Source organism: Furipterus horrens, unplaced genomic scaffold (genome assembly GCF_987537825.1).
Source record: "Furipterus horrens unplaced genomic scaffold, mFurHor1.1.pri manual_scaffold_5, whole genome shotgun sequence".
NCBI lineage: Eukaryota > Metazoa > Chordata > Mammalia > Chiroptera > Furipteridae > Furipterus > Furipterus horrens.
The window spans coordinates 197,294,447-197,312,442 of NW_028327175.1; the positions used below are offsets into that span (position 1 = coordinate 197,294,447).

At 56.8% G+C, this 17,996-nt stretch overlaps 1 protein-coding gene across 1 annotated transcript in view; it reads right to left on the bottom strand.

The window, feature by feature from the left end:
* Positions 1–17,996, bottom strand: part of LHPP (phospholysine phosphohistidine inorganic pyrophosphate phosphatase) — a 77,377-nt gene that overhangs the window by 43,445 nt on the left and 15,936 nt on the right. The window contains exons 4-6 of the mRNA XM_090279578.1: positions 15,416–15,479; positions 14,473–14,565; positions 6,484–6,575 (exon numbers count right to left, since the gene is read on the bottom strand). Of these exons, the coding sequence (XP_090135704.1) occupies positions 6,484–6,575; positions 14,473–14,565; positions 15,416–15,479 (249 nt within the window). The remainder of the gene's footprint in view (positions 1–6,483; positions 6,576–14,472; positions 14,566–15,415; positions 15,480–17,996) is intronic.

Consider the following 17,996-nt stretch of genomic DNA (forward strand, 5'->3'; position numbering starts at 1 on the left):
CCTGCTAACAAAAACGCCGACTTGGAAAAATGGGACAACTGTAACAGAACAACAATTTAAAACTGGGGGGAAAAAATGCCAATTTGTTGGCTTACTCTAGCAAAAAGGCCAGAGGTGGGAGCAGCTTCAGGCAGAGCTCGATCCAGGTACGCAGACAACATAAGTGGGGGTTGTCTCTGTCTCTAGGCTCTGCTCTCCTGCTTGGTGGCTTCACCTTTGGGCAGGGTTTTCCCTGGGGTGACAGAGATGGCCACTGGTACTTCTCAGCTTATGTTTCACTGGCCCCTGTCCTGGGGGTTCTGGAAAGTCCTGGGCCAGCTCACTGGCCTGACTCAGATCACATGCCAGTCACCACAGCCAGGCGCTCGATGAGCTCCAGACGGGCGGAGGCTGAGTCTCGTGCCCAGGCCCGGGGCCCCGGGGGGGTGGGGGTGGGACGCAGAGACCACACTCAGAGCAGGCACAAGCTAAAGGTGCCGCTTCCCCGTCCTGCCTGTGCACGAGGGCTGTTTGGAAGGCCACCGACACTGGGATAGCTGAAGAAGAGTTTTGGCCCCTTTGGGGGCAACATCACCCCTCCCTCCCCCAGGAATGGGTGGGCTAAGTGAGGGGCCAGGCACGGGCGGGGCTGAGTGCCCGAATCCACAGGGGAGGAGGGGAGGAGGTGGCTGGGCCTGGGCTCACAGTGCCTCCCACCCACCTCACCACCCGTGGGCCAGGCGCTTGGCCCGGCTGCCCAGGGAAGTGGAGGGCATGAGCCAGGCCGGGGGCCTACAGGGCTGCCCACCGGGGCCGCTGCGCAGACAGGTGAGCAGCTGTCAGACGGGGGCCTCCGCCCTCACTCTCCAGGAGGGCCTTGGCCATGGGTTCAGTCGCTGGTCCCCTGCTGCCTGTCCACTTGAGAAAGAACAGCCCTGGAGGACAGGGGACCCGGTCACATTCCCTCTACCCGCCCTGGCACGTGGCAGGCGCTCCGCAGATATGTGTGTGGGGGAGAGGGGAGTACAGGTCGGTGGTGCATCCTGGGCCCTGCCCACAACACAGACGAACCACAGCCCAAAGGAAACCCAGTGTCGTGTGCATCAACACAAACAAGAGCTGCTTTAAGCCGTGTCTGCGAGGACGGGGCGGGGGGGGGGGGCGGGGGCGAGCCACAGGCCACCTTCTCCTTCCTCATTTTTCTGGCAAGATACAGAACTCAGAGACCTCATCAATGGACAAAAAATGCACCTTCCCTGGGGTGTCAGAAAACAGTGGCAACAGTGAAAAGCTTTGAGGATCCCCCTGGGCCCTTGGCCTGGCTTGTGCCAATAGCCGGGGCCACCCTGAGCCACAGCACTGCCCCCAGAGGCCATCCCTGGATCTCAGAGGGGCTCCCCTGCAGGGCTTTGGTGGCCTCAGAGGCATCCGCAGGGCCTGAGGGGACAAGGTTCTGGGCAGGCAACAGTTCCGCTGCGCGCTCGGCCAGCTCGGTGTCCGCTTACTTCTCTGACATGCTGCAGCCCGAGGGAGCTGCCCAGGCCTGCCTGGCACCCCACCCCATGCCCACACAGGAGGCGAAAGGAGGGCTCTGGTTTAGCTGGCTTTAAGCACAGAAGCAGCAGAGATGTGACTTCTGGGGCTGCCACCTGTCACCTCCCTCTGCCAGGCCCTCGGGTGGAGTGAGGTGAGCGATGTCAGGGCCTGCCCTGGGCTGGACCCTGCTCAAGTCACAGCTTGTCGCCACAAAGCTCCTTTCCTTGGCCATGGTGGGGACAAGGACGGAAGGGCCCTGCGGGGTTCTGTGAGCCCCATGGCGGTCACTCTTGTGGGGGAGGACCGGCCCTGGCTCAGAACTCCGGTGGCCTTGCTCTGACCGCTGCACCTGCTGAAAAATTAACACCCAGGTTCATGCACTTCCCTCAAACACCACCTGGCACTGGAAGGAAACTCTACTTCACCCAAACAGAAACCAGAGCCAGTGGCCGTGAAGTCACGGGAGACCTGGCCGAGGGTGGATGCTCTGGCGGCGGCTGACGCAGCACCACCGATGGGGCCCTGGGTGGTTGCCCCCCAGCCTCCGCTCCCACCGTCCAGCTCTCTGCATCCCTCCTCTTCCAGACTCATGTAAGGCAGCTGGAACCCTGGAGCCATCGGCCACCCTACTGCCTGGAAAGTCCCCCAACGGCAAGGGGGCCCCCGCTGAGATGGGAGCAAATGGATCATTGCTCCCCAGCCTGGGCAGGGCCCTCGCAGGACGTGGGGAATCCCGAGCCTAGGAGACTCTCCCTGTCGAGCCCAAGAGGGCAAACTGTCAAGAATGTACTGGGCTCATAAAATATAATCCCACCTAAAGTCAACGACAAATAAGGGACGATTGAATGGGGGCTCCGAGGGGCTGGCTCATCGACATGACTGGCATGGGGCCCTTAGGCATGGCCACCTGCAACTGTGCTTAAGAACCAGGGTGCCAGCTGCAGTGTGCAGCACAGAATGGGGGACAATTCAGGGCATGCCCCTGGGAGGAGGGGTCTTCATGCATGCTGACAGCTGTTCCTCACCTACTGTGGAAACAGGGCATCTGGATACTGGGAAGACCAGCCCTTGTCTGCACTGGCCAGGATGGGAGGACATAGCCCAGGCCCCAGCCCCTGTCCCCACAGGAGATGTGGCCTGTCACCAGGAGACAGGAGGGTGTGACAGGCTGGGACCCGGAGCTCTGCAGGATTTGACCTCAAGAGCAGGACGCTCCCAGTAGGTTGAGGGGTTCAGCCAAGTGCTTCCACCAGGCTGTGGCGGCACTTTGCAAGGTAGCCTTGGGCAAGGGTTCCCTCTTATCGGAATAGGCCCCTCAAAGCGCCCTCTGGGTCTCCAGGACCCCTGGGGCCACAGGGACGTGCCATCAATGGGCACAGAGCCCTGGTGGAGGAAAGTCCCTTCTCTGGTCCTTTCGGGGACTGTGGTCATGGTCACGGTGGGATCTTGAGGTGCAGCCGCCTCCTGGCCTCAGGCCGGAAGGTTCTGCCAGCAGGCCCCACGGGTCAGGCACGCCAGGAACAGGGCAGGTGGGGCGAACACCCAAAAGCCTTTACCTGCCAGCCAGGTGAGGGCCGCACCCTCAGGGTGCTGGATGTCCAAACAGAGCAGGTATGAAAAGAAAGCTTTGTGTGGCTCCATCCAGGACTGGGGCCACGCTGCCTGGGGGTGTGTTTGCAGACTGTCTGCCCTGGGAGCCTCTCCCTGCTCCCAGTGGGGTTGCCAGAGGGGACCCCACCCCCTGAGCAAAGCTCAAGGCCCTTCCTGGGAGGGGTCTGAGCTTCCTGGCTGAGGCTTCCCCAGCTCAGGCCACCCTGTGACCTCTCCCAGCACCAAGGCTCCATCCTCTTCCCTTTTGGCCATTTTATGATAACAGCGGAAAGAAGCGAGGGACGTGAAGACATCAAAGGTCACAGGTAGGTCTCACTGCCATGGGCGAGTGCAGATCCTACACGCCCCGGCAACCCTGTGGTCTCGGACGCACAACCTGGGTGTGTGCCTGTGGGTGTGTGCAGGGAGCAGACGCTGGCCCAAGGGTGCATCCTGCAGCAGGGCCACCAGGAGGCCCCGTTGCCGCCGCAGCCTCCCTCCCCTTCCAGCCCAGGAGACTGGCAGGACTCTGTCCAGATTCGCACACAGTAAGGACTCGCTCGCACACCGGACACAGCGCCTGCCCAGCTCACATCTGGTGCTCACATGGGACCTGCTGGGCTTCAGACCTAGTGCCTCTCGCTCACACAGACGGCGGAGGAGGGGAGGGCTCTGGCGGGGGGGGCGGGGCAGCCCTGGGAGGAGCTGGGTGCTGACCAAGAGGGTGCGGGGAAGAACCGCAGGCCTCGTCCGGTGTGCCGGCTGACTTCCGAGGCCGCTCACTGGCCTGCGGTGGCCGCACACCTGCAGAGAGCCCCATGCAGGGGGCCACTGGGGCTCTGTGGACTTCTGGCCCCATGGGGGCCACAGAGCACCCAGCTCCCTAGGCTGTCCCGCGGGCACCCTGACCCAGCCACGGTGTGGTCAGTGCGCCAAGAGTGCCCTCTGCTGGGAGGACGGGGTGGTGCAGGGGCCCCACTGCCCACCAGAAAAGCAGAGCCCTGATGAGAGCCAGAGGCGAGTTAGAACTTTCTAGTAGCCACGTTAACAGAAATACAAATAAGCAGGTGAAAGTAGCATAAAATGTCAGCATTTACCATCAGTACGAAAAGTTATGAATGCACTTGTTCACCTCCCGCTTCTCCCACTCGGCTGTGAAATCTTGGGCGTATCGTGACTTCCAGTGGGTCGGTCTGGACCCCCACGTTGCAGGTGCTCAGCAGCCACCCACAGCTCGTGGTTCCCGGCTGGGGCAGCGCAGCTCCGGAGGGCGGCCAGCGGCGGAGAGGCCCCGCCGGCTTTCACACGCACACAGCCCGGTCTCCTTTCCTGCCACGTGGCCTCCCCTTGGGCGGCTGGCTCATTCCCTGTCCTAACCGAGCTAAGGCTCTTCTCCCTCCATCCTGCACACGGCGGCAAAGGCAGACTGATGTCCTTACGTACAAACCACTCAAAATGTCTGAAATTTTAAATGTCCTCAAGAAAAGACAGGCTCAGGCCCATCCTCCACCCAGGGCCAGGCGGCTGTACCCTGGAGGGAGCAAGAGGGACATCACCCTCATCACCCCACCCTTGCCGAGGCACAAAACTGGGTCCTTTGGGATTGCAAATGATGAGGGAAGGTCTTGGAATGATGACGCAAAACCCAGTTCAAGAAAATACCAGGTTATGAAATAATATAATCCCAGTTTTGTAAAAAGAAAAAATGTATATTTGCCACATTATCTACACAAAGAAGACACTCTGGAAAGATCTGGCCGATTGTTGGCGGGGTTTACCTCTCTGGGAAAAGGGGTCATCAGAGCTCTGATGGGTGCTGACCCTGGGGGCAGGACATGGTGGGACAGTGTCCCACACACCCCCTGCACATCGTGGGCATCCCCACTGTGCGTGTGAACCTTCTTCCGAGACCCAGCGACCCTGAGGCACGCTCGGGGCCTGGGACAAGGTCAGTACATGCTCAGTCTCCAGGTGGGCAGCTCGGGCTGGCCAGAAAGACCCCCCTGAGGCCACACTTCATTAGGACAGATGTGTTTTCTCCCCCAAGAACCCAGAAGAATTTCTGTGCCACCTCCCTCTGAGCCACATCGTGTGTTTTTGATAAGGAGGTGGCACTGGTGGGCCCGTCGTCAGCGATGTGTCAACTGCGAGCCAGGCTCCCGATGGCTTGGCTGTTACCGGGCCAGGCGGCACTGGCAACAGAGCATCACTCGAGGCTCCACGTCCCCCCGCTCAGCAACAGGACTGGGCTCTGCAGCTGCGGGATGACGTCTGGGACAGACTGTTTCTGAGGTTTGTGGGTGGGGTCTCCCTCTCTCCCTTACTGAGGCAACCCAGGAAACCCTCCTTTGAGAACTTGGGGAAGAAAGAAGGCCCATATTTCAGGCGTGCCAGGGGCTTTAGGAGGGCCTCTGTGTCCACGAGGGTCCAGGAGGCGGCTGCAAGGCACAGGGCTTCCTGGCGCCAGGTGCACCGAGACCTCCTCGCTTCCCGTGCGGCATCCCTCGCCTCAGATCCACAGGTGCCATAGGTCACACACAGGAGAGGGGCCCCCCAGGGAGAGGCAGGCCCTCTCCTCTATTTCTCTGACCCTGACTAAGCAGCTCACTCAGGACAGAGGCGGCTCCTCCCCACCCCCCAAATTCAGTAGTCCTGGATACCCATGTTTCAACCACGTCTCTCCAGCACCCACAAAATGGTACTTCTCTGAATGGTGGCAATTAGAATCATCTAGAATGAGGCAACACAACACTCAGATGCCCAAGGTACTCTGCACAGCTGAGCAAACCAGACCCTGGTCACCGCGAGGCACCTCTACGGGTCTGCAAGGGCCAACCCCAGAGAGGGGCCTGTCAGCAACTTACTTGAGACCAGGCTGACCTTTGACCAAGCAAAGAAAACCACAAGCTCCTCTGGAGACCAAGGTTCAGCTCCAAAGTGTCCCTGACCTGTCCCTAACTAAGGCTCTGTCGCCTCTGGGTTGTCTGTCTCTCATATAATGAAGAAGGCAGAACAAAAGGAGTGGGCTGACCAGGTAGGATGCAGTGCCCTCAAGCCCTAACCAGCGCCATGTGGCCAAGGACCGCAAGGAGTATGGACCAAAGTCACCCCAACTTGCTGCACTCTTTGTCTCCACATGACACACTGACTCCAATCTGCTCTGAAACTCGGACCTGGTAACCAGAGCTGCTCTGTGTCACCACTGTCTAGAGCAGGATGGCAGCCAGGCCGTCCTTAGGGGACAGTCACATAAAGGTGAGCAGGTGCCCGCTCACTGCTCTTCCACTGGGAAAGAATAACCCCCTTCACTCTGGACAAGAAAACAGAACGAAAACGTGGTCACCCCAGGAATCCGCGGGGGCCACAGCAGGCACACACCTGAACTTCCCGGTCCGCACCTGCAGCGCCCTCATCCCGCACCGTTGCGCTCCGCCGACGTCACCCACAATGTCGTCTCCAATCATGATGGCCTGTCACACAAGGAGATGTACTCAGAAGTCACATCAGCACAGTGCTGTTTCTGGGCCCTTCATCTTTATTGACACAATAAACTGCTGGGTTTGATGCTTAAAACCCCCATCCTACCAATGGCCTGATGTAGACTCATCATCCTAGAGACCAAGTCAACCCACCTCGAGCAGGTCTCCCACTGTCCCCCTGGGCTGTGGCTCTGAACGGTGCAGATGTGGGCAATTTGGGATCAATCGGCAGGTGTCAGAGTGATACGGCCCCACAAGGGAGCGCTGGGGCCGGCACCGCCTCGCCTCCACTTGAACATGGGCTGGGGTTCACCTGGGACTAAGGACTCTGTGGCGATGGTATTTGGTCCATCTTTGGTTCTGTGAAAACTAAGCAAATCTGGCAGATCTTTGAAGGTCAGAGTTTTAAAAAGTTTTGCTTTCCATAGTGAAAGTACTGCCTCTAAAAAACAAAACAATACGCAAACAGAAACCCGCACAGAGGAAACGCTCGCAGCCTGGGTCATGTTGAAAAGCAGCCTCGAGGACACACGCTCCCACCTGAAACAGCGAGCGATCCAGACAGACTACAGAAAACAACAGTATTCAAGACACCGGATGATGGACAAGGGGCGAGCCTTCACCTGCAGCTGCAAAATAGGTACAATTGGTGTGACGTTTAAATAAAGTCACAGATGTGGAGCATCAAGGTCAGTGCCTGGATGTAACGTCACCTATATACGTTTAATGGGAAAAAGAAGGAAATGTTTTATTGAGGAAACTGCTAACCTAGCCCCCCTGGAGACAGCCCACAGTCTTAACGACGGAAGTCTGCCTCCAGTGACCCCGCACCTTTGTAGCAAGCCCTCTGTGGGCCAGGCAGTGGGGACACAGTGGGTCAGAGAAACAGCCCCTGCCCTTGGGAAGCTGCCGGCCGAATGCAAAAGACAGATTGTTCATCAGCTAATTTCACAAACACACAGTCAGGACCTGTGATAAAGCACAGGGAGGAAAAGTGCAGGAGGCTGTGAGGCCTGATCTTGTGGGGCTAGTGGTGGTCAGGGCAGGCTTCCTGGAGGAGGTGAGGTTTTTGTCCTTTGATCCTAAGGGCAAGAGGGGCCAATCAGACTGAGGGTGTAGGGGGAAGGATGAAAGTATTATTCCCAGCAGGGGACACCGCATGCATGCTAACTACCCATCTGCCACCACCATTCACCAGGGCAGGCCTCACAGTGAATTCCAAAACCACAGGCTAATAAGCCTGAGCAATTGTCCTTGGAAACATCTCGTGAATAGGCCTTTAAGTAAAAAGGAATCACCAGGAGTTGTGGAAAAGGACAAAGACTGAGCTGCTGCCACCCCGGACGGGAGGGAAGTAGTTCCAGGTAAACAGGAGGCTTTCCTGACAATCCAACAATCGGCACAGACTGTAAGCCCGTTACTTAATTATATTCAGGAAGAGGCCAGAGAGGCTTCCACGAGAGAAGTTCGCGGGGTGCTGGCCCCAGAGAAAGCTCAGAGGAGGTGGCCAGCGACCACCAGTGCTGAGAGTCACAGCCCGCCTTGAGACACACGAGAGTTGAAATAAACTGCCCTCTTCCTAGTGAATATTCTCAACCTCAGACGTCTCACTAGATTTTTTCTAACCTTTCTCCATGGAGCCCCATGGTTTCAGAGGGAGCTATGCATACTGGTAACATACTATTACAACCATTTTACATAGGACAAGGGCTGATATATTTTTACTGTAATCGTTTCGTATTTTTTCTAGGGTCATCTGTACACATCAAAGGAGTGATTCTGGTTTTTCCTTTATAGGAGTGACTAGAAGCTCCTTTCAAAGTACACTATCAATGTTTAAAAACGAATCGATGTGAAGAAACACTAAGTAAACGACAGTCAGAGGCAAGTACCCAGACATGGTAAAGGCTAGAATGTTTGGTTCCAGAAACACGGATGTTGGAGAAAACACTGCCAGACCCACATAGGTTCGGGTTTTGTGTCCACGCGCTCCCTGTGGCAACGTGTGGTCCCTGCCCTGGGGCTGGCAGCAGAGCCGTGGCACCCACAGGTGATTCTAAGGTGCCTGCAAAGCCAGTACCACCTGGGCAGCCACACAGCTCACCGGGGAGGAGAGGGCTGGCGTGGGCCGGTGGGGCCGGTGGAGCCGCGGTAAGCCCCGGTACAAGACCCTAGGCTGCCCTTTGCAAGGGGCTGTCCTGAAACTGTTAGGTCGGCCACTGGACAGTCACAGCGCTCCAAGGTAGGACCCTGTCCTCTGCTCTAAGAGGCTCCCGGGCATTGTGCTAGAAGGCTCCTTAGGAAAAGACTCTTCCAGTTATTACAAGCCCTGCCCGGCACCTTCCCTGCTTCTGGGGAAAATAACACTCTCTGCATGCTTGTGCACATGCACCGCCCCCACCCCCCCAAGGCAGCAGAAATTCTTCCCCCTTAGAATGAACACCGGGCCTCCTGGGCGAGGACATCTGTTGATGTGACCCATGCAGGTGGCACCGGAGAGGTGGGGCTCTTGGAGGGAGAACTGTCGGAGGAGCAGCAGCTGGGATCCCGCGCAACGATCCGATGCCTGGGCCCCGGCCGGCCGCAGCCCAAGTGCGGCTGGAGGAGAGCGGGGCGCGGCCCCCGGGCCGGCTTGTGCGCTCCGAATACCAGAATGCACTCGGGCCCTGGGGATTTCACAGATTTACTGTCGGTGAAGGGCAATAATCACGCCCGGAGGAGCAATTATTGCCGAATCATTTAGGATTTTAAAAACCATTGGTGAGAAGACAGAGGTCAAGAGGTGCACTGTCGGGGGAAATTAAAAAAAAAAAACCACAAACCACCTGTCAGGCCTGGCTGCACTTCCTTTCCGAACGCAATGCGCCAAAAGAAGACGGAGACTCCCACCCAACGCCCTGCCGCCCTGCGGGCCGCCTTTCTGGCAGGGGCTCCAGAGCAGGTGCGCCCGTCCTTCTTTGCTGCCTGCCTGCCACGGGGTCCTCTGCGCTGCTCCACGGCCCTGGGGAGGCGCCCGTCCCAACAGGTGATGCCTGTGAGCACTAAGGAGCCCTTCAGAGAAAGCCCAAGGCTCACAGCGTCCTAGTCATCCCGGGAGCCCCCCTCCCGCTCAGGGCGCAGCGAGCAGGGCTGACGGCTTGGCTCGGGCTGTTTGTCAGCCCCGGGTCACACACCCACATGGAGAAGCCTCGAGGCGACATCTAGGATGAGGCTGCGAGGAAGGGCCCCTCTGACACCTGGAGATGTCAGCACTGAGGAGTTCCCCCCGAGGGCTGCACCAGCCGTAAGGGAGGACATCGGCACAGGGAAGGACCGCTCTTTTATAAAAAATAAGAAACAACAGTGCTGACGGGGATGCGGGGGAATGAGCAACGCACAGCACAGCCCGCCGGCCGTTCCTCGGCGGGTTCTGAGCAAAGAACCAGAAGAGCAAAAAAGGATGTATGTACAAGGCTGCCCACCAGGGTTCCGCACAGCAGGAAAGCTGGAAGCAATCTAAATGTCCCCAACCGGGGACTGCTGCAGGAGCGCTATGTAACGTTTTACTTTGTGAAGGGGGGGTGGGGGGTGGGACCAGGTTCCAAATGGCAGACACAGGATTATCCCAATTTTAAATTAAAAATGTGTCACTGGAAATAACTGGAAAAGTTAAGCATGATTTGTGTTCTTCTAGGTTAGGGGATGAGGAACATACTTTTTATTGTCCTTAAAATTTGTTACTATCTCCCTTTATAAACATGGGTTACTTCATAACCAGATTAAAAAATGCGTTTTGAGGAAAAGAAAAGAAAATTCACTACGAAAGGCTCTAGGGGAGAAAACGTCTTAAGAAAAGCTAAGATGAGAGGTCGTAGAGCTGCTCGTGGCAGGGACGTGGCCACAAAGCCACCTCCGAGCTGGGCTCCCGGGAGGCGCCTTCCGTGCTGGGCCCGCGGCTGCGGCGCGAGGCCGCGTGGGAGCTTCAAGTCTAGACAGGCTGTTGTTCCCCCCGGCCCTCTCGGTCCCGGCAGGTCCTCCCTGAACTGGCACCCCAAGGCTGCACACAGCAGGGGCAGGGCCGGGCGTGGCCGAGAGAGATGAGTGAGCCCCCATGGTCCCCACGTGGGGGTCACACCCCACCGAGGAAACCGACTGTCCCCCAACCCCTCCTCCCCAGCAAGAACAAACGCCCTGAGAGCCAGGGAATGGGTAAAGGGGCAGAGTCTACGCTGCACGCCCAGCCCTCTTCGGGCAAACCTGCCAACCTCGGCCCTGCTTCTGATAGGCCACCCCGAGATCTCATCACCCAAGATCTGTCTAACTTTATGTCTATAGTTTGTATGCTGCCAAAGATATTTTTTTTTCACAAGAGAAAATATTATTATGCTCCTAAGTATGCCCTTTCAAACTTCATTTTACCAAACCTACACGTTCTGATATGCTGCCTACCCTCCTTGAGAACAGGGGTGCAGCAGACCCGAGGGGACAGGGCCCGGCCTCCCCCCTCAGCAGAGTAATCTTGGGTTTAGCGCTCGGCTTTACCGGGACTGCCTCCCAATGCCATGGCTCTCAAGTGGGGACAATTTTGCTCCCCAGGGGACATTCAGCAATCTCTGGAGACACCTGTGGTTTCACACTGGAGGAGGGGGTGCTACTGAGCGTCCTACAGGGCACAGGACGGCCCTGCCACCAAAGATGACCTGGCCCCCAAATGGCCACAATGCTGAGGTTGAGAAACCCATTTTTAACCTCAGGTTGGAAATGGAAGCACCTGCGACGGGGTCGGGGGGCGGGGGGAGGAAGGATTTCATGAAACGGATGCACGTGGGACAGGACCCAGGGTGCCCGGGACACACAGAGCTCAAAGCGCCCCGGGCCCTTCCTCTCCAAGCCTGGGGCTCCTCCCCCGTGAAACGGGTGCACTCAGCGGCTGGTACTAACCGAGCGCTCTGCTTCAGACAGTCCCGATTCCCACCAAACCTGCCCAACTGGCAACTGATGGAACTTCTTGGGATCATGGCCAACGGCCAAAACTTCCACAGCACTTGGGACTTAGGGTGAATGAAGCCTTACACCTGAGAATCGGGCATTTCTAGAAGCAACCTTTAAGGCATGTCATTTTCGCCTTATTACCGAATCCGAGAAAGGGCCTGCCCCCTCTCAGAGGTCTGAACTCTTCATCTATTAGACAGCAGTACTGGCAATTGGTTATTTCTAGGCTATTGAGGAAGGGCTAAAATGAAAATTGGATTTGAGGGGCTTTATCCATTCCCAGGGCAGGCTGTGAGGTCCTCAGCAGCCAGGAGCAAGCAGGTCTGGGAAGAAGCAGTTATCCAGGGAAATGACTGCTGATAACTTTATTGATTAAAGCAGCCGGAGAAATTTCAGGTTTGCCAGCCTGGCACTTCGGCAGCAAGACAGCTCCTCACGGGCATTTTTCATTAAAAGTGAAGAAGTGGGAACAGAGAATTAGTGCTTTGTGTCTAAGACACAGTTCATTGAAAATGGCCTTCTGTTGAAATACTGCTTTAAAATGCCTACACATCCTGAGGCTCCAATAACATTGATGAACACAGTAGCAAAACGCTGGGGTGGGGGTGGGCGGTGTGAAGGACGTTCACCTGCCACTCAACTGCCTGTCTGGGGGAGGGACAGAAATGACATTTGAGGGTGAAAGAATGAGAATGTGGGAGGTAAGTAAGACTCAGCTTTGCCACATGTGCTCAGAGCCACCGGGGAAGACAATTCCTTAGCCACCCAGGGCCACAGACATTCGCCAGGGACTGGGCAGCAAGCAGCAGACGGCCCACCAGGAACCCAAAATCCTAATCCCCGACCCACCGCAGACCCTGAGAAGCCTGGATTAACCTTGCCCCCCATGAGAAACTTGGCCGCCTTTGGGAGGGAGGGGAGTGCAGTTTCACATTCAGAAACATAAAAACTGAGACTCTGAAAATATCTGGAACATGCCAACCAGATAAAAAAACAAGGCAGGTGGGAGCAGAGGGGGCATCACCTGAGCTAGAACTATCCAAATGTAAGCACAGGTCACATGTTACTCTCCTGGTCCCCTGGTCCTGTTTTTCAGGCAGTGACAGTAACTTATTTGGGGTTTGCTGGGGGTGGGGGTGGGGCTGCTGTCTGACATGGTTGGGATCATTCTCTGCCATGTCATTCTAAACACCATGTTTTTAACTCACATTGTAACACTAGGCTTCCTCCCACTCTGTAATGGTCACTTTAAAGAGCTGGTTCTCTCTTAAATCCATCCTATTAGTGTGATAAATACACAGTTGTTTATATATTTAAAAAGGGAAAGGTAAGCCAAAATATTTCTAAAAACGGCTACCACCTACGAGAGATGGGTAGGAAGAGAGTCCCAGGAGAGGACAGAGGCTAGACTCCCTGGAATATATTTTGTTCTGTGGGTTTGACGTAAGAATAACGTAACTATTTTACAGAACTACGACACCGATTTAGATGTTGAAAAGGCAATTTCCTAAAAACGAGAAGTCAAGAGAGTTGCAAGAGGGTCCGGTTGGTGGCATGACACCCAGGGAAGAACCATTCCAAGTGGCTTGAAAATATGATACATCTCTGGAGGGACCTGCTCCAAGGAAAAAATAAAATAAAACTTGCCACAGAAAGAACTCTTCAACGGTAGCAGGTGGCAGTCTTCTCCTTTTCCATCGTCAGGAATCAGGGACACTGTGCCCCCCACATAGCAACGCAATACTGTCCTCGGGGGCCCTGCAGCCCTGGGGACGCCCTGCCCTCAGAGGCCTGACCCCTGCAGTGGCACAGCACGGTTTTGAGATCTAGGATGCGTAGGGGTACAAGCTGTGGGCTGAAGCAAGTGCAGAGCAGGCTGGCCTTCTGCAGAGCCAGGGCTTCTGACGTGGGGAGAGGAGGGACCACATCAGGCAAAATCCTCCAGGCCCGACCCTGAGTTGGAAGCTTCATAAGGAGCTCCCGATGCGTTTCATGGGTAAACAGATATCTGCCTGAGCCTGGTCGACGGAAAAGGCTGGGTAATGATGGCCGTCACTGTCATGGTTCCTAAACACTATTTCTAAACACTAAAGGTGAGCGTGGCTCCTGGGGAGGGTGGCGGAGTCCAGGGAGGGTGCAGGGCAGCAACGGGACGTCTGTCCTCCCGGGGAGCAAAAAACCTGAGACCCTGCGTCACGGCGAAGGGACTCAGGTGCCACCTTGAAGGCTCCCACAGGTCACAGGTGAAATACCTTGAACATCAATACATTAGTAACTGCAATGAATTGAAACACATCAAGTGTGTGTCTGTCTATTTTTTAAATAATGATATATGTATCATTAAATCTCCTTGGTCACTTGGGGAGGATGTCAGAGAATCAACTTAATATTTTGAATATTAATGAATATGGGAAAGAAACAGGCAATTATCTGGAGTTTCCTACACAACTGTACCTTAAGGTAACCAAGAGCTAGTGATCCAGAAAGAGGGGCACTGGGGACACCCAAATCAGGGCTGCTATTTTTCTTTTTAAGATGCATGTGCAGAAGGCAATCTGTCTCAAGAAAGTCACCATGTACAGGTGGCAGGACGCACAGTTTTATTTTACACAGCGTTGCAGTCTTGCGGCGCATCGTCTTCCCAATGAAATGTTTTTGCTGCACTGAAAGGACTTTCCAGTTCTTAACCTTTCAGAGAAGCAAAGGCTGCTCTGAAAAGCCGCGGGCATCTGTTCCCCCTCTTGTGCTGAAACTAATGTGACAGTGGGCCTCCTTGGTCCTCTTTTCCCCTTTCCCAGCCAAGTCAGGTCTCATGGTGGGGTGTCCACAAGTGGCTGCCCAGCCAGCAAGGCTGCCTGAGCCCTTAAACCCCCAGGCGACCCAGCGGCCCGCACGGGCACTCCCTGAGGCAACCTACCTGGTGGGCCTCCACCCCCATCTCCTGCAGGGCAGACTGGAAGAACTCGGGGGAAGGCTTCCCCACCACCTCGGCCTCGATCCCACAGGCGTACTGGAGGAGAGAAGACGCAGTGTGGGTTTGGGTCAAAGCAACAGGAGAACACTGACCTGCAGGGGAGGCCTCCTGAGGGCGCCCCAAACATGTGCCCGTGGCCCTGGGGCCTCCAAGGGGCAGGACACAGGAGCTGGGAGATATCTGATAGGCGAGGGCCTGAAGATGCTGCAGGCCGCCCGGGATGCTTGGGTCCCCCCCTCCAGGCGCCCTGCTGTCTGCTCGAACACCCAACTGTAGAGGGAGGTGGCCCACAGCTGGCAAAGTCACAAGGCATTGCGTGGGCCACCCCTGACTAATGTTCTCACTGGTGTTCTCGCTTCTCCCCGTCCCTTCTCCCCGGTCCAGCCCAGCTCCATCACGGCCCCTCCAGGGGAAAAGGCCCAGGGCTCCACGCCCAGTCCGCCCATCCCTCCCACCTGAGGGCAGGTAGGCAGGAGCTGATGTAGCAGTGAGGGTGGGCTGGGACAGCTGACCAAGCGAGGGTCAGATGGACACTGGGGAGTCCCATCTAGGCCTGGGGAGTGAGTCAGGAAGGAGGCAGGAGGCCCACACAGACACAGCAGCCGGAGTCCAAGAGGAAAGTGGCAGAGAGCATGCCAGGAGGGCCAACTGGTCCTCACAGGGGGTGGGGAGGGAAGGGAGGGACTGAACAACAGAGGGCCCAGGGCAGCTGGGAGGCCAAGCTCCTGGGCAGAGGGGTGCTTGGCATGAAGCCCCAAATATGGGGCCTATTCCGAAAACATAAAAGGCAATTTGAATAGTGAGCATCCCCCGCCCCAGAGAGACCAGAAACATCCTAGGCAACCCCAAGAACTGAAGGAGGCTTGGACGGACCCAGGGCCAGTACCTCGAGGGCCTTCACGTAGCCACCAACGTCCAGCATCAGGCCAGAGGTCACCTTGTAGTAGCGCCTAGAAATGAGCAGAAGGGGACAGCGTGAGCGGAACCCAGGCTCTGGGAAGTGCCGGGAGAAACTGCCCTGTCCTGTCCTAGAGGGCCGAGTCAGGGGGCGGGTCCGTTCAGATGCCATGCTGAGATGCCCAGTGGTGGGCCACCACGCCCGGGCTGGGGACACCGTGAGCTGGCAGCTCACAGTCAGAATGGCCCCCTTTTGCAGCTTTGTGGGGATTCTGCCACAGCGGTTAACAGGGGACCCAAGGGGCAGATGGATCCAGTTGCTAACACATAGGAAGACAAGAGACCCGTGTTCTGGGAAGGGACAGCAGGCCCCCAGAACCCTAGCTGCTAATAATTAACCCCTAATGGCTGCCTGAAGAAGAAGCCCCCATTAGTTCCAGGGCACCGTGCCGCGTCGCCTGTTAGCCAGAGGTCAAGAGACAGGCCAGGTTCCATGGGCGCCAGATGCTTTCATGAGAAGACAACCCTGCCTCCCCGTTACACTGGGGACAGAGCTGCCTGGGATCTCGGGCAAGCCAGCCCATCAGTTACGCTCCCCCCCTCCCATGCCCTTCAAATCCGGGGGACATTAAACCCCGGGTGCACTCAGGGCCAAAGAGGAGAAGGGCGAGGCGTTCTGGCTTCGGCATTCAAAGCCTCTCCCCTTCTTTCTAACTGTGGGACTCTGGGCTGCTTAACCCTCTGGGCTTCAGGTTCCTAGTCTGTAAAATGGGCCAAAAAGCCCCCAGTACCTACTTCATGGATTGTACCAAGGCTTGAACAAAACCACACATGCAAAGTTCTTAACTCATGCCTAGATGTGGAAACACTCGGAAAAAATGAGAAACTGTTACTGCAAACAACTGTTCACCCAGACTGCGAGCGAGACAGGCCGTCAGATGTGGGCCGCGGGGGAGGTCCGGCGTGTGGGCCTGCGGTGTGTCCCGGGCCTCTGCGCGTGTGAGAGCTGAGCAAGGCCCCCCAGGAGCCGCCCCAGGGCTGTGCCCCTCCTGCTCCAGCCCCGGTTTGCCCGGGACTCTGCCTGTCCCTCCCCGCCCTGCCCAGGCTGGGAGGCTGCGGGCGCCTGCGCTGCCCGCCAGCACCCGTGCACCCGGCTCTCGGCAGGGGCGGACCCGCTCCCCTCTGGTTCTGTACCGCCCGCCGCAGGAGCCTGGGGGTCGCATGCAGACGGGGCTGCAGGGCTCCAGCCAAACCCTCGGCCGTGACAAGGGCCGGTTCCCTGCCACTCATGCCCGTCAGGGGGATTCAGAGCCTGGAGTCCGCTTGCGGACGCCATGGGGGCACCTCCTACCGTGAACCCCGGGCCTCATCAGAGGCTCTTGCTCTCCGGGGTGCCCCACAAGGACTTGGACCAGCTGGGACACTGCCCATGTTCCGGACAGTGCCTGGTATCCAGGGAGGACTGCCACCTGCTCCCCCTTTTAAAGGGTGACCCCAAAACACAGGCTATGAGGTTCGTAATTGCCTTTGTCTCAAACCTGGGATGTATGTAGACCTGTGTTCTGCATTCACACAGCCTTTTATAAGTTTCTTAGCTCGGCCCGGAGCTGTAAGGCGCGTCCGGGAAAAGCACAGTGTGGCCGCGGGGAAGGGGGAGGGGCTGGGTGCGGGGCCTGCCATCACCAGCGCCGTGGTTGGCTCCTTACTCAGTCCCCTAGACATGTAGGGCGCAGCCCAGGACACATCAGGGACCCTCCCTGCCCCAGGCTTCTCTCCCTGGGACTCCCCTTTGGGTGGGGAAGCAGACAAGTCCGCAGACAAATATGAAGGGCAGGACAGGGAGACATCAAGGGGAACCGTGGGCCTTACTCACTCTGCCTGGGTAGGCCAGACATGCTGGGGACAAGGAGACAGGAAATAATCGAAGCCAAGACCTGAAACTAAGGGTGCGGGTAGAAGTGTCCAGGCCGGGGGTCCTCTCAGAATCATCTGGCTGCACCCCACTGAGGTCCCCGTGGGCCAGATGCTGCCCTAGGCATGGCCTCAGTCAGGCGCCTGGACAGCTGCCGGCTGCTCTGGGAAGGGGAGAAGCGGGCAGTCGCTAACCCAGAAGCCAAAGAAAAAATGACAAAACCAGGCCACCCGGTTGCAACAGGCGCAGCTCTGTTTGGAGCTGAGGATTCTGGGGGCCTCTGGCCCAGCGCCCGGGCCTGGCCGGAGGAGGCAGGAGCTGGATGCACCTCCCCTTTGGAGAAACCTGCCAAGGACACCCACACAGCTCTTCTGCCCACCTCATATGCCCGCAAGTCTTTCTTCCAAAGTGACAGAACTCTGGACTTTAAGTTCAGATGTAGTCCTGCTGGGAGAAACAAACTGGAAACACAGCTTCAACTAGTCCATTACAACCTTGTCTTTTACACTTGGAACTAATACAAAATAATATTGAATGTAAACTGTAATGAAAAAACAAAATTTAAAAAAACCTTGTCTTTGTTACATGAATTTTTAGATTCTAAATTAAAAAACTGATTTCCAAAAAATCAAAATTAGAAACCTTAGTATTTCTTTTG